Below are 12,365 nucleotides of genomic sequence, written 5' to 3' on the forward strand. Positions count from 1 at the left end.
GAATACTTTGGGACTGTTTATTGTTTTATATTGCTTTTAAAAAATAATTCACAATAAGCAGCATAATGCATTAATAATAGTTTACTAAAACAACAAAAGAGGAGATTGTCTTTCCCTTGGAAGAAAAACTAATTAGAACATTTAAAAAAATATGGGTCACTTGGTAGTACAATTAGCGTCTTCAAGCCAGAGAGAGGATATTTGGGGGTAGACACAGACTTGGTAAGAGGAAAGTAGTTTGATTTTAAGTACATCCCCGTGGTAGGAGAAAAATTACCCTAGAAAAAATTCTTAGTGACAGAGAGGGATTTAGGTTTATGTTATGTCTTCCTGGACATCATGTTCCAAGTACTACTTTGAGCACAAAACTTTCCTTTCGTGAAGTCCCAGGGGTGCACTCATTGTACGTTTCTTTAGACAATCTGTGCTCCCAAAGTTGTTATATAATCTTGACATAATTAGTCTTTTTGCTAAATTATTTGGAAAATGGAAATCTAGTTTGCTAGTCATATGGTATTTCCCTATTTCCTCGCTACATAGAGCCCCTGATTCCTTAGGATTAACACTTCGATTTATGCTACTTAAAACTGTCACCTCATTTTCACGTACTCCAAATTCAGCAGAATGACAAACCTAAACCCAAACCAGAATCATCTTTATTTCCGAATCCTGCGTGTATCATTGATTCCACAAGGTCATTTCCAGCCTTGGAAACGCGCAGGCGGCTGCAGAGGGTGGTTCATGCCCGCCTCTGCGTCCAACTCGAGACTCAGCGCGCTCTTCTGCAGAGGAGCACGAGTCCCGGGCAGGCAGCCCCAGGGAGGCGCAGGGAACGGGACGCCTCGGGGGAAGCTCTGCCGGGGGGCTCCGGGGCTCCTGAGGGAAGCGGCGTCTGCTTTTTACTGTTTCTCTCGAGTTTCCTCTCCCGGCCTCTGGCCCGGAGTCGAGCTGCGGGTGCACAGCGGGGACAGCTGGACACGGGTTGCCCTGGCGAAGAGCTCGGCCACGGCCCCGCGCCGGCTCAGGCCACGCGGGAGTCCGCAGGCTCAGGCTGGCCTGGAAGAGCAGGACACCGCCGTGGTCTCGGAGAGACGAGGGCACAGGTTTGGGCCTGTGCCGCTCTGTGCGGGGGGATCCCTGCTGAGGGAGGGCCCGCCATGACTTGCCCGTGCGGGGGCCCAGGGCGCGTTAAGCTCGGCCTCGGCGAGGGCCCCGCGGACGGGCGCCGCGCCTCCAGGCGGCGCTGTTCCCGCTCCTCCCGCGTGTCCTGCGCACGGGCTCAGCCAAGCCCCTCCTCCTGCTCCCGCCCTCGGGAACGGCGCCGCCAGCCGGTTGGCGGAGCGCGCCTTCAATCCGAGGGAAACTCCGCTCTCCTCCCGTCGTCCGGAGTGCGGCTTGATTGGCAAACGCGTTCCGGCGTTCGCGCGCCGCAGCCTTCGCTCGCCCTAGCTCGCCCTCTGCAGAGCGACTGGCTGATCTGGCTGTCAATCACGGATTAGCCCCGTTCCAGACAGTGATCCCTCCTCCTGAGCGTGAGGCGCGGGATGATTGGCGCATTGGGCTATCAATCAGCAATGCGCCCCACCCCCTCCCGGCCAGGTAGCCCGGAAGATGGCGGTGGCGGCGGCGTCCGCAGGGGCCGGCGGGGTTCTGTGAGGGGAGCGGGGCGGCGGGGTCCGATGCCGCGGGCAGCCACGCCGCGGAGGCGGGGGGCAGCGGCTGCCGCGGGGGCTCGCCGGAGACGCTGAGAACCTCGAGCCCCTCGTTCAGCGCCGAGCCTCGGACCGGGAGCGGAGGGCATGCAGAAGCACGGGGGGCTCGGCGGGGGTGCCGGGCGGCGGGGGGGCGGCCCGCTGCCCCTCGGACCCCGGCGCCCGCTCGGGCTCGTCCTCCTGCTGTCGCTTCTCTTGGGGAGCGGCGGGGCGGCTCCGCTTCCGCGAGCAGGTGCAGGTGAGGCGCGGGAGGCGGCGGAGTGGAGCGGGGTGGGGGAGCGGCTCCGCGGTGGGGCCTGCGAGGGGAAGCCTGGGAGCGGGGCAGCGACGCGGGGCCTCGGCGCGAGGTGCCCCCGTTGGAGCCCGGGGCTCTGTGGTGGCGGAGCGAGGGGACTGCGGGTTTCCAAACCCCCGTCCCTCCCCCGTGCTGCGGGCAGGGCTGCGCGCCGCGCTCGGCGCTCTCCCCTCGCCGAAGCGTCGGGAAGGGCACGGCGGGAGGACGGGGCTCCTCGACACAGCGGGCTGCGGCTCCCGCCCGGTAGGTCACGTCTTGTGCCGTGGCATTGAGCGATGTCCCGCTGTAGGTGTCTCAGTCTCGTTAGATTGAACTACGTGCTCGTTCTCTCTGTGTGTTTACCCACATACGTTCTTTCTATAGGGGCTACCGTTCTAGCCTGTACAGACCTCAGCGTGATTTTTCTTTTTCTTGTTTTGGCCGTGAATCACCGGGACTCCCGTTCCTGGGTGGAGGCTCTTCAGGGCAGACGGCGCTTCCCTCCTTTCCGGTCAGATTAGTCGGATTCCCCCTCGGCCCCCCCGGCCCAGTCTCTCTAAATAGTCATGTCGTTCACATTTATTTGTCTCTTACGTTAGGTAACGTTAACTTCCTTCAGTTTTCTTGCTTATTTTCCTGTTTGTCTTAAAAGCACAAACTAAAAAATATGTGCTCTCAATCTTATGAGTTACTGATTACAGGTTTATTAGTACTGATAGGTAACAACCATCTCTTTGATTCGGTTTTTTTTTTTTTTGTATTTCATTTGGTCTTGCAAGCATAACATTGAATTTTGTTAGGTTTGGTTTGAATGTGTACTGAGATTCATTTCTAGCCATGAAGAGTTGAACAGCTGAAATAGACAGTATGTTCAGAGAGGAGGAGGAGGAGCAGTGGGGAGGGAGAGATCTGAAGCACAGAGATTAGGTAATTTGGCTGCTCTTCCACAGCAAGTATCAAAACTGGGAGTGGAACCCATATTTCCTTTATTTTTGGATCTATGCCTCTTTCCCAATTTTTTTTCTTCCCAAGAACATTTCTGAATTGTTCATAAGTTACTCCCTCCATCAGCCTTCTTTTGAGGTCTTTTTTATTTTCTGTAAAAGTAAGCTTCTGAAAAAGAGAAGACTGACAGTCAAATCTGTATTTCCTTTGAGACTAAATGATGGTTTTCTCATTTATGAAATACTTGAAGATTGTCCAAATAATATTAACTTGTCATCAAGCCGTAAGGTAAGACAGCAGAATCAGTTCTGTGTGGAAGTCTTTTCCGCCTTTTCTGTGTCTTATTTTTACTGAAATGCAGTTAATTTTTCTATTTAAAGGTAGATGTCAGAGTGTCTGCATCAAGTGGTTTTTTTTTAAAAAAAAAAAAATTCCTCTTTGCTATCAGGGCTATACTATGTACCTTACAAAGCTGGAAGATCAAAACATAACTTCCATGACACTGGTAAAAAGCTTCATTCTCAGAATGAAAAGTTGATTGGACAAAATGCAGGATATAGTATTAAAGTGTTGGTTTGGGTTTTTTTTAATTTTGTTTTTTTAAAAGGCCGAATCAGGTATGTTAAATGCAGTGCTGCTAAGAGAAGTATTTATGATGTTGTAATATTGGACTAATACAAAATTAATGACATATTGTAATTTTATACGTTGTCTTTGGTTATAATTTTAGCCCAAAGTGTACGTGGGATGTTATCTGAAGTTTAGCAAACTGTGCCGAATCCTGTTATGGAAAACCCAATGAACTCCAGGAAATGAAACTGCTGCTTTCTACTGTATCTTTGCCCGTATAGTAAGAAGCTATGTATTTGGGTTATTTTATTGACAGATATTTACTATTTAAACCTTTAAGGCTTCAGGAGGAACCTTTTCCAGTTTCACTGGCATCACTTTTGCTGGGAAGACTTCCTACTGAATGAAATAATGTGCGCAAATGGGTTTGTGCGCAACAGATTCTTAGTCTGCAACGTGTCCTGTATCATCACTACAGCAGTAACCAGTTAGAAAGCTACAAGGACTTTTTCTTTCCCTTCCTTTGAATAGCTTACCAGTGGATGATAATGAGACTGTTTTGTCTTGAACCTTCTCTGTCATACTAGGCAAATTTTATAACCTGTCTAGAAGACAAACCTGTGACTATTTTGCTGGGTTAAGAATAATGAGTTGTGTTTAAAAACAACTTCAGCCATGCTGTGAATTTCTCTCATATATCCCGTGGCAGGTTGCTTTGATTTCCTGTATTGGGACTGGCCACGATGGTCTCCATCCTGGGCCTTGGTAGTTTTTGCAGTTCACCATAATGCTCAGTCTGATACATATGTGTTGTAAACTTGTGAAGAATTTAATGGGCTTTTCATGAAATAATTAGTAACTGGTTTCAGAATTATTTCAGGATCCCACAATTCTTCACCTAGCAAGAATGGTTGCTTCTTTGACAATGGAGAAACATTTTGATGTGTGTTGCCCTGAGCTTGTTACAGGAAAGGTGGGAATCCACAGAAAAAGGAGGAAAGTGTCTGTAGTTGTTGTAGTAAACTTTGCGGAATAGTTCACGGAATATACCCATAATAAATTAACTTCTCTTTTGGGGAGGAAGCTGGAAAGCAGGAAATGGTGATGGGCAGGTTCTAGCAAGACTAGATTGGATTCCTTGTTCAAAAATGCTCTATTTTGTGGAACTGCTGTGGAAGTATGCCAGACTATGGCTGGGGAACTGTCAAGTTCCCAGGGCCTTGATTGAGATGAATGATGCCGCTCTTTTTAAGTATGGCTTCACAGTGTGCGCAGATGAAGGCGTGCATTGATGATGTGTTCTATATTCGTCTTGTGTTTTTGAGGTTGTAGTTCTAAACTCATTTAATTTTTTTTTCTTTTCAACAGTAAGGAGAAGAGGTAAAGGAAATAAGGCTTTAACTGTTCCCCTGGTGGGGTTCATAGCAATTATTGTAGAAAATAGGAAAAACAAGATGTTGAAGATACTACTAGCTAAAAATACTTTGACCAACTTAGATTTAATTTATTCTGTGAATGGAAAAGGAGGATACTGATATGTACTGTGATAGTTCTGACTTTAAGGTTTCACTTTATACTGGAGGTGAGAGCTGGGGGCAGGTCTACTGGAAAGGAGTTCATAGAATGAAGTGCTGTAGTTGTTTTGAGCCTGTGGAGTATTAGTGATTTTACTTGAATGCGTCAGGCTGAGATGACTTCCACTTTTTTAGTATTGTGTGGCTGAAGTAATGGCATTTGGGAACTACTCTTTAGAGCAGTATTTTGCAGCCAAACACAGCGCATTATAATCTGATATGTCTGCTTTACTGTGCTAAAGCTTTATATTTACATTCAAGCTCTCTTTCTGTTCTTCTGACTTGAATTTCCATACTTGACCTTAATTCAGCTGCCTCTCCAAGAAGGCTGAGAATCTGAATTAAGGGTATGTGTGTAATGTCAGACAAAGTATTTCTATCATCTCTATGCTGTATGGAGTCTTTGCAAATACAAAGTACAGGGACTCAAAAATATTCTTATTTTCCTGTAAAACTTGAATAGGTGGTAGCATTTTTAGCAGGTGTGTTCGATTCTACATTTGTGATGAATTATGTAGTCTATTCAGTTGAATTGAGGTAGCTGGACTGGTACCTACATGCTTTCTTGGTTTGTGCTGAGAACCTCAGTCTTGGGACTTCCCTCCTGGACCAGTTGAACGTCATGGCAGTGACTCCTTGCTGATGAGCCTGGTCACATACAATCCAGGAAAAGATGCTTAGAAATTGGTGTATAGTATCCAGAGACATCCATCTAGAGTATGTAGATGTTCATGCAGCTATATCTAGTATTGTCAGCTGGCCATAGATGACAAGTTAAAACTTTGAGATTAAGTCGCTTTTTTTTGTTTGTTAAGATGAGTTCTGTAGCATATATATACGCTTGGGAAAATTGTTGCTTTTGAGTTGCTTTGGCTTAGTGTTTCACTTGGAGTTCTGTCAGACTGGGGCCCAATTGTGGTCGTGGCCTGTGGTTTGGTACAATGTAAAATATATGTGACGCTTGCACATAATAAGAAAAGCAGTTTTCTAAGCATATGCAAGTTAGCGACTTGGATCACTTGAACTTAAGAAAAATCTTGCTTGTAAAGTGGGGATTTTAATTAGTGGTATATACTTTTCTTGGGAGTGGTCTATCTTTCCTCCCCCTTTCAAGCACTAAACTTGTTTACCTCTCTTTCTTTTTCTAGCTTCTGTCCCAGACGCCTAGTAATTGTAGAGCTAGAGCTGCTAAGTTGTCTTTTATCTTTTGTTTCTGTTTGTGAGTTTGTGACTGTGAGGTAAGAAGCCAACCCTGACTCTTTGGCCTGCAGGGATGTCCCATGCAAGGCTTTGTTCACAGGCTTGGTCTACTTTCTTGGTCTACAGCCTCTGGCTGTAAAGTGTCTGGACTTTGCTACAACTAAAGCAGTCTTTATAGGAGGAAGTCACTTTCTGAGGTCTTTTCTCACATCTTGAATGCTTGGGTGTATTTCATAATTCCTCAGGTATCATTGCAGCATATTAAGATAGCACTGATCAGAGACAGTCTAAAAGTATGTGGTCATAGCATCAGGTGCAGGTCATTGGTTTGAAAGGGCCCATTAGTTAGTGCTGATTTTGCCCCAGATCCTGTATAAAAAAAAAGGAGTTTGTGTTTATAGTGAGATCCAGTGTTCTGTTTGAAAAGCACAGAAGACAAAGTTACATTTTTGGGGACTACTGAACAACTGTCAGGCAAATTTGAATAGAAGTAATTTTCTGGACATTTGCTGTAGTCTGGTTTCAGTGACTATCCACGTGTGGTTTACCAGCACAGGATGAAGGAACCCTCAGTCAGTATAATGCCAGAGGCTGCAAAAATCATAGTTCTCTGTTTCAGTCCTAATGCTGCAGTTCTGCAGTAGAAGGACACCACATGGACTACTGGAGTCCTCCTTAGATTTTTATTTTGGGTCTACCTTTCTATTTGGTGTGTGCATCTAGTATCTGGAGCTTGATACAGTTCTGGATACAATTTGCAATAGCTTCGATGCTTTTATTGCTCTGTATAAACTCTTTGTTTTCATTGTATTGCTGTTATGAAAGGTCTTGAGGCAACATCAGTGATACTAGAAACATTTTGTATATGCTTTTATAATCAGAAATGTACAAAGTGTGTGTCAGAATAGCTGTTTCAGTCCACATACGTAATTCAAGCACAACCTGTAGCAAGGTGTGCCACACAGTGATGGTGTGAAGCAGGTTATGTCAGTGAATTGTCTTCTGAGGGATTTTCAGTATGAAATGCTGGTACAAAGTAACACCTTGTTCAACATTACTACACTTAGAAAAATTTCCTTAGTGGTAAGGAAACATCAGTGCAGTGACTTAACAGTGATGTGACTTTTTTAGGACTACCTTTGCACCCTGAGACTTCTTCGGTATGAAAGAGGTGTAGAAAGTTTTAACAGTAGACTTTTGAGTCCTGGCTCTTATGCGTTCAGCCTATAGACCAGATCCAGTTCTCCAAAATCAGTCATTAGTCCTATGGTCCATTTTTCTTCCTAGGGATCCTTCAGCTCTGAAGAGGGATAGAGAAATAGAGCTGAATAAGCTCATTTGGCAAAGTGCTGCTTCTTTCTTTCTTTCCCACGTTTCTTAACCCAGTCGTACGTTGGAGTTGGAAATGCATCTACTGTAAAATCAACATTCTAGAAAATCCCATCACATGAAGGTTGCATGTATGGATTCCTTTCACATGAACAGAAAGAAATTAGTCTCTTCAAACCAGTATATCTTAATAGGTTGTATTCCTGTCAAATGTTGGTACAAAGAGATACTGATGGTTTGGTTTCCGTGCTGCAGGTGCTTCTGATGGTTTGAGATACCATGATGTGTAATCTTCTCATGCTTCTTTAAATGACTGTGGTCTATCCTGTTTAAAAAAAGAAAATCTGCAACTCCTGTGGCTCACTGTTGGAGAAATGGTATCGCAGATGAAAACATACCATCCTTGAGCAGGAATTAATTGTCAAAACCAACATCTAGCAGTATAGAATACAGTGTGCTCTGCAGAATTTTTTTTGCATATGTATATATATACACACACACATATTTAAGAATCAGATGGTACCTTTGCAAGATAATCATGCTACCCAGATTTTCCAGAAACACTGCCATGAAGGCATAGGACACATAATTATTTAACATGTATATTTTTTACCTTGTCTTAAGATGTCTTTGTGCAAACATGAGATTCTAACACTGAAACTTCAAACAGATCTCGCTCTGTAAACACTTGAAGTACTAGCCTATATTTAGTCCTTATTAAAATCAAGCAGTGTGCTGTTGTGTGAGTAATTCTTTGACATTCCTGGGAAGACTTGTAGGCTAATAGAATAAGGACAGAAATGTAGAACTAACCACAGCTCATACTTTTAGTAGTTACTAACTGTTCAGCCAACACTCAGGCCAGGACAAGTGTTCAGAAAAAATGAGGATTGGAGCTGCGTTGTTCTGAGGGTGCTGTACTACATGAGAATCCAGCATTGCCCCGGATATTCTTGCCTTAGGGTAGGTAACCTGTGCCACCCTTACATACAAAGTGGACTTAAGCAGCTGCGGAAGCTCATTTGAAGCACACTGTAAAAGTATTTAGGGGGAGCATGGGGTAAAATAGTTTGATAAAGTGTTGGCTTAGATTGCAGGATAGACTTCTTATATTCTTTCTAAGGACAAATGAGAGGACAGATAATTTGCCGGGAATTGTTGACATACAGAGTTACATATCCAGTTGTGATATGAAGTAGCTAATATTTCTTCTTGAAAGTATTGTCACTTATTGCATAGGACAGTAATGATTTCACGGCACGTGTCCACAAAACACATTTAACTACGAAACTGGCTTTTGTCACTGTAGAACTATATCCAGAACACAAGGTGGGTTGGAGGAGTGTGTCAGAGGTTTTTTTTTTTATTGCTTCATGGGGAAAAAACTTTGTAGGAAATTGCCACTTGCTGTCTTCATTACCCTTACTTCTGATGATTCCTGTTGTAAAGAAAAAAAGCTGGTGCCTTTTCAAAAGAATTGTCTGTGCACATTGGCCTTTCATCCTACCCACCTCCCTCATGAGGGACTTAAAGATAGGGATTGTAATGGACAAGTTGAATAGAGGGGTGAAATGTTTCCGTTTCTATCTAGAAGAATATAGTAACAGAGTAACCTGTATGTGATTTTTGTTTTTTTTTCTTTTTTTGTTCCACTACCTCTGAAAGTCTTGTCATGTTACATTTTTCTAAGCATGAGACTTAGGCCATGTAACACAATTCAGATTTAGGCAGGGAATAGTTTTATTGACAAACTGTTAATTACTGCTTCTTGTATTCTGAAAGATTAAATACAAATGTGCACAAATATCTTGGACAGCTGTAGTTCTAAGTCCTTAAGAGGTTTTTTTCTTGACACTATATCTAGTAATTAGGATTTTCCATAGTTGTAAGGAAGAAGGGAAAATAAAATCAGGTGATACAGTGCTTTTGCAGAAAGATACATTTGTAATATGCATACTGATGGTTACTTCTGTTAGTTACGCAAACTTTGCATTATACAATATAAGGGTAGTAGTCATGTCATGAGAGGATAGGCTTTTGAAATAACTCTCTACAATTAATAAAATTTTCAGTAGTTTGTTCCAGATTATTTTTATTGTTTTTCTTTATTTTCTTTGAATGGCAATAAGTACTAAAAATCTGAAAGCTGAAGAGTTCAGATATAAACTGAGAAGCTCATCAAAGTCCCTTAAGGACTGTTACATATGTGTGTTCTTAGGGATTTGCTCAATGAAGGAACATTTCCGGTCTCTGCTTGAAATACTTTGGGCATTTGGAAACAGTTACAGATTTCATTAAGGTGCTGGCATTGTCTTGAGGACATCAAGGCAATGAAAGTCATCTGAGATCTTGGGAATATTTCTTCTTGTTGTACTGGTAATGGTGATTCAAATCAAAGGGCTGATTGGAATTTGGAGTGCCTCTCTCATCCTAAAATTCTCTTTTTTTTTTTTTCTTTCCCAAAAGAATGTCTGAAGTGCAAATAACACTCCTTCAAAACTTGTGTTGAGTTTTTGCTTGCTTGTGTTGTGTCTTAGTTGAAGGTTGATGGTGATTAAAATGCAGTTCTAATACAGTATTTTAAAGCCTATTGTAATAAGCATTGCACAACTAAATGATGGTACTGCACACATTTCTGCTGAAACTTGTTCTCAAAAATGATGCTGTTTTCTGGCTCAGTTAAATGGAGCATAGCAGGAAAAAATTGAGATGACGGGAATGCAGTAACTGACGGAATGTGCTTTTGAGTTTGGAGGGTTTTTTTGTGAAATACAGGAGTTGCAGTGCATGTTGTGCTTTACTTTGTCATATAAATCAGACATTACACAATAGATGTATCTAAAATTGTTTTGAACAGGCTTTTGTTTTAGTATTCTACCTGTTACCTTTAGGCCTTCAGAATTTATAGGCCTGGCTGTATCTGTATTGGTTTTGTTTCTATTAGTAGTAAACATCTGAAGATTTCGGGGAGTAAACAAACGCAGGAGAAACCCTTTGTGAGGAAAAGCTCATGATCTGAATCTGACTTGTGAAGAACTGAGTGGGAGTCGAGAACACTTTCCCACTTAATTGCTAGATAGAAGAGAATGACAGCATTATTTAGGAAAGTCAGGATAGCTTTTAAAACCATATTATCAAAACCACTATAAATTAGGGTGATATTACACTTTTTAATCTAGTTACATTAATATCCATTAAATGCAGAGTAAGTAAACTGATCAAGTTTATGAAAGATACCATGGAAGTAGCTAGGGAGCAAAGTTAGATTTGGTCATTCATTAGTATTTTAAAGGCTGCTGTGTTCCGACTTGGTGTCGTAAAGTAACATCTTAGTTCATGATCATATAATTTGAGGGTGTCCGAGAGACAGTTTAAGTGACTGCTGTCATGCTAGATTTGTGCTGGAAATAGTTATAGCTATTAGTGCAGAACTGCCATTTATATAGCTGCTCTTGAAAGAAAAGAGGCTCTTGCTTATGCAGTGGGACTGTTGTCGCATAGCAACTACTGTGCTGAAAGCTTAAAATCAGATGCTCCCTTGAAGTTCACTGTTCCCTAATAATGCTTAATTTATCTGGGCCTCGCACTGCCTTTATCACAGTAGTGAATGTCTTTTATTAGTGTACTCAGTAATATCTGTCATGTACATTTGCTTTTTTTTTTCCCTCAAGCTTAGAACTGTGCAGTGTCATGCATTTTTTTAAGCCCAATTTCCTGAAGGTTGAGACCTTAATAACATGATTAATCACATTGACCCAAATTTAAGAGAGTCATGGCCTTTCATAATCTGGTCGTAGAAGAAAGGCAGGCCTACCATCCCTCATATGGACAGGCAGATACATCTGGTCGTGTATCGTTCTGAGTGGTGGCTGTTCATTGGCAAGTGAACACTGATGGACCATTTGGCTAGCTGGCATGCCTGTTGCTCCTAATTAATGGTAGCAAAGGAAGCCACAGATGGATGACATACGTGGGTATTTGAGAGTATTGCAGGCAGACTGGGAAATTGGATAGAGAAGGAAACCAGTTCTAGTGAGAAACAAACTTCTGTTTGCTTAGTTGTTGCATTTGGTAGTCAGCGAACTATCTTATGAAGAAGGTAGACTTGAAAGAAACTTAGGAAAGTATAGAGAATCCTGACCTATGTAAATTGCTTTGAAATATACTTTGTATGAAAATAACATTTTTCCACCCCTTGAAACATGCTAATACGTACTGAAGTGTATGTACTCATGTCTATACTTGATCCTGAGAATGCCAGCATAATTTATCATTGTTTTTTCAGTGAGCATGTTCATGTACTTGCCTGCGTACAGGGTTTGACTTCAGATGTGCTGTGCTCAAATTTAGACTTTAGTGTAAAACTTGCTTATGAAATGGCAGTCTTCAGAGGTGCTGAAGAATCTGCTTCAATAGCTGTTAATTAAATACCTGCTTCAGCCAGGGCTTTGAATTGTTTATGTGCTTCCTAAAAGTGGGTAAGTAACAGCATAGAATCAGTATTTAATACTGTGAGGCTTTGAAAAAATGCCTTATTTTCTGTGTTGATAATTTAGGATCATCTAGATGCCATTTTGAGATGGACGTTTACTAGCACAGAGTTCTTTGTAAAGCATTATGTTGTGTTAATCTTACAGTAACACATACAGTTACACAGACACACTGCATCTCCTGCTTATTTTAATACAGTAGTGATATAATCCAGGCCTCTTCCTCCTGCTTAAGTAGTTTGGATATACTGGACCAAAGTAGTCTAGACTA

General features: G+C 42.4%; 1 protein-coding gene across 2 annotated transcripts in view; it reads left to right on the forward strand.

Moving 5' to 3' along the window:
* Nucleotides 1–1,593: 1,593 nt before the first annotated feature.
* LMTK2 (lemur tyrosine kinase 2) overlaps nt 1,594–12,365 on the forward strand; it is a 45,598-nt gene continuing 34,826 nt past the window's right edge. For both annotated transcript variants that reach the window (XR_012676115.1, XM_075165207.1), the window contains exon 1: nt 1,594–1,950. Coding sequence is in view for 1 of the 2 variants with exons in the window: in XM_075165207.1 (XP_075021308.1) it covers nt 1,800–1,950 (151 nt within the window). In the remaining variant the exon portion in view is untranslated. The remainder of the gene's footprint in view (nt 1,951–12,365) is intronic.

The sequence above is a fragment of the Calonectris borealis genome, chromosome 16 (assembly GCF_964195595.1).
Source record: "Calonectris borealis chromosome 16, bCalBor7.hap1.2, whole genome shotgun sequence".
Lineage (NCBI taxonomy): Eukaryota > Metazoa > Chordata > Aves > Procellariiformes > Procellariidae > Calonectris > Calonectris borealis.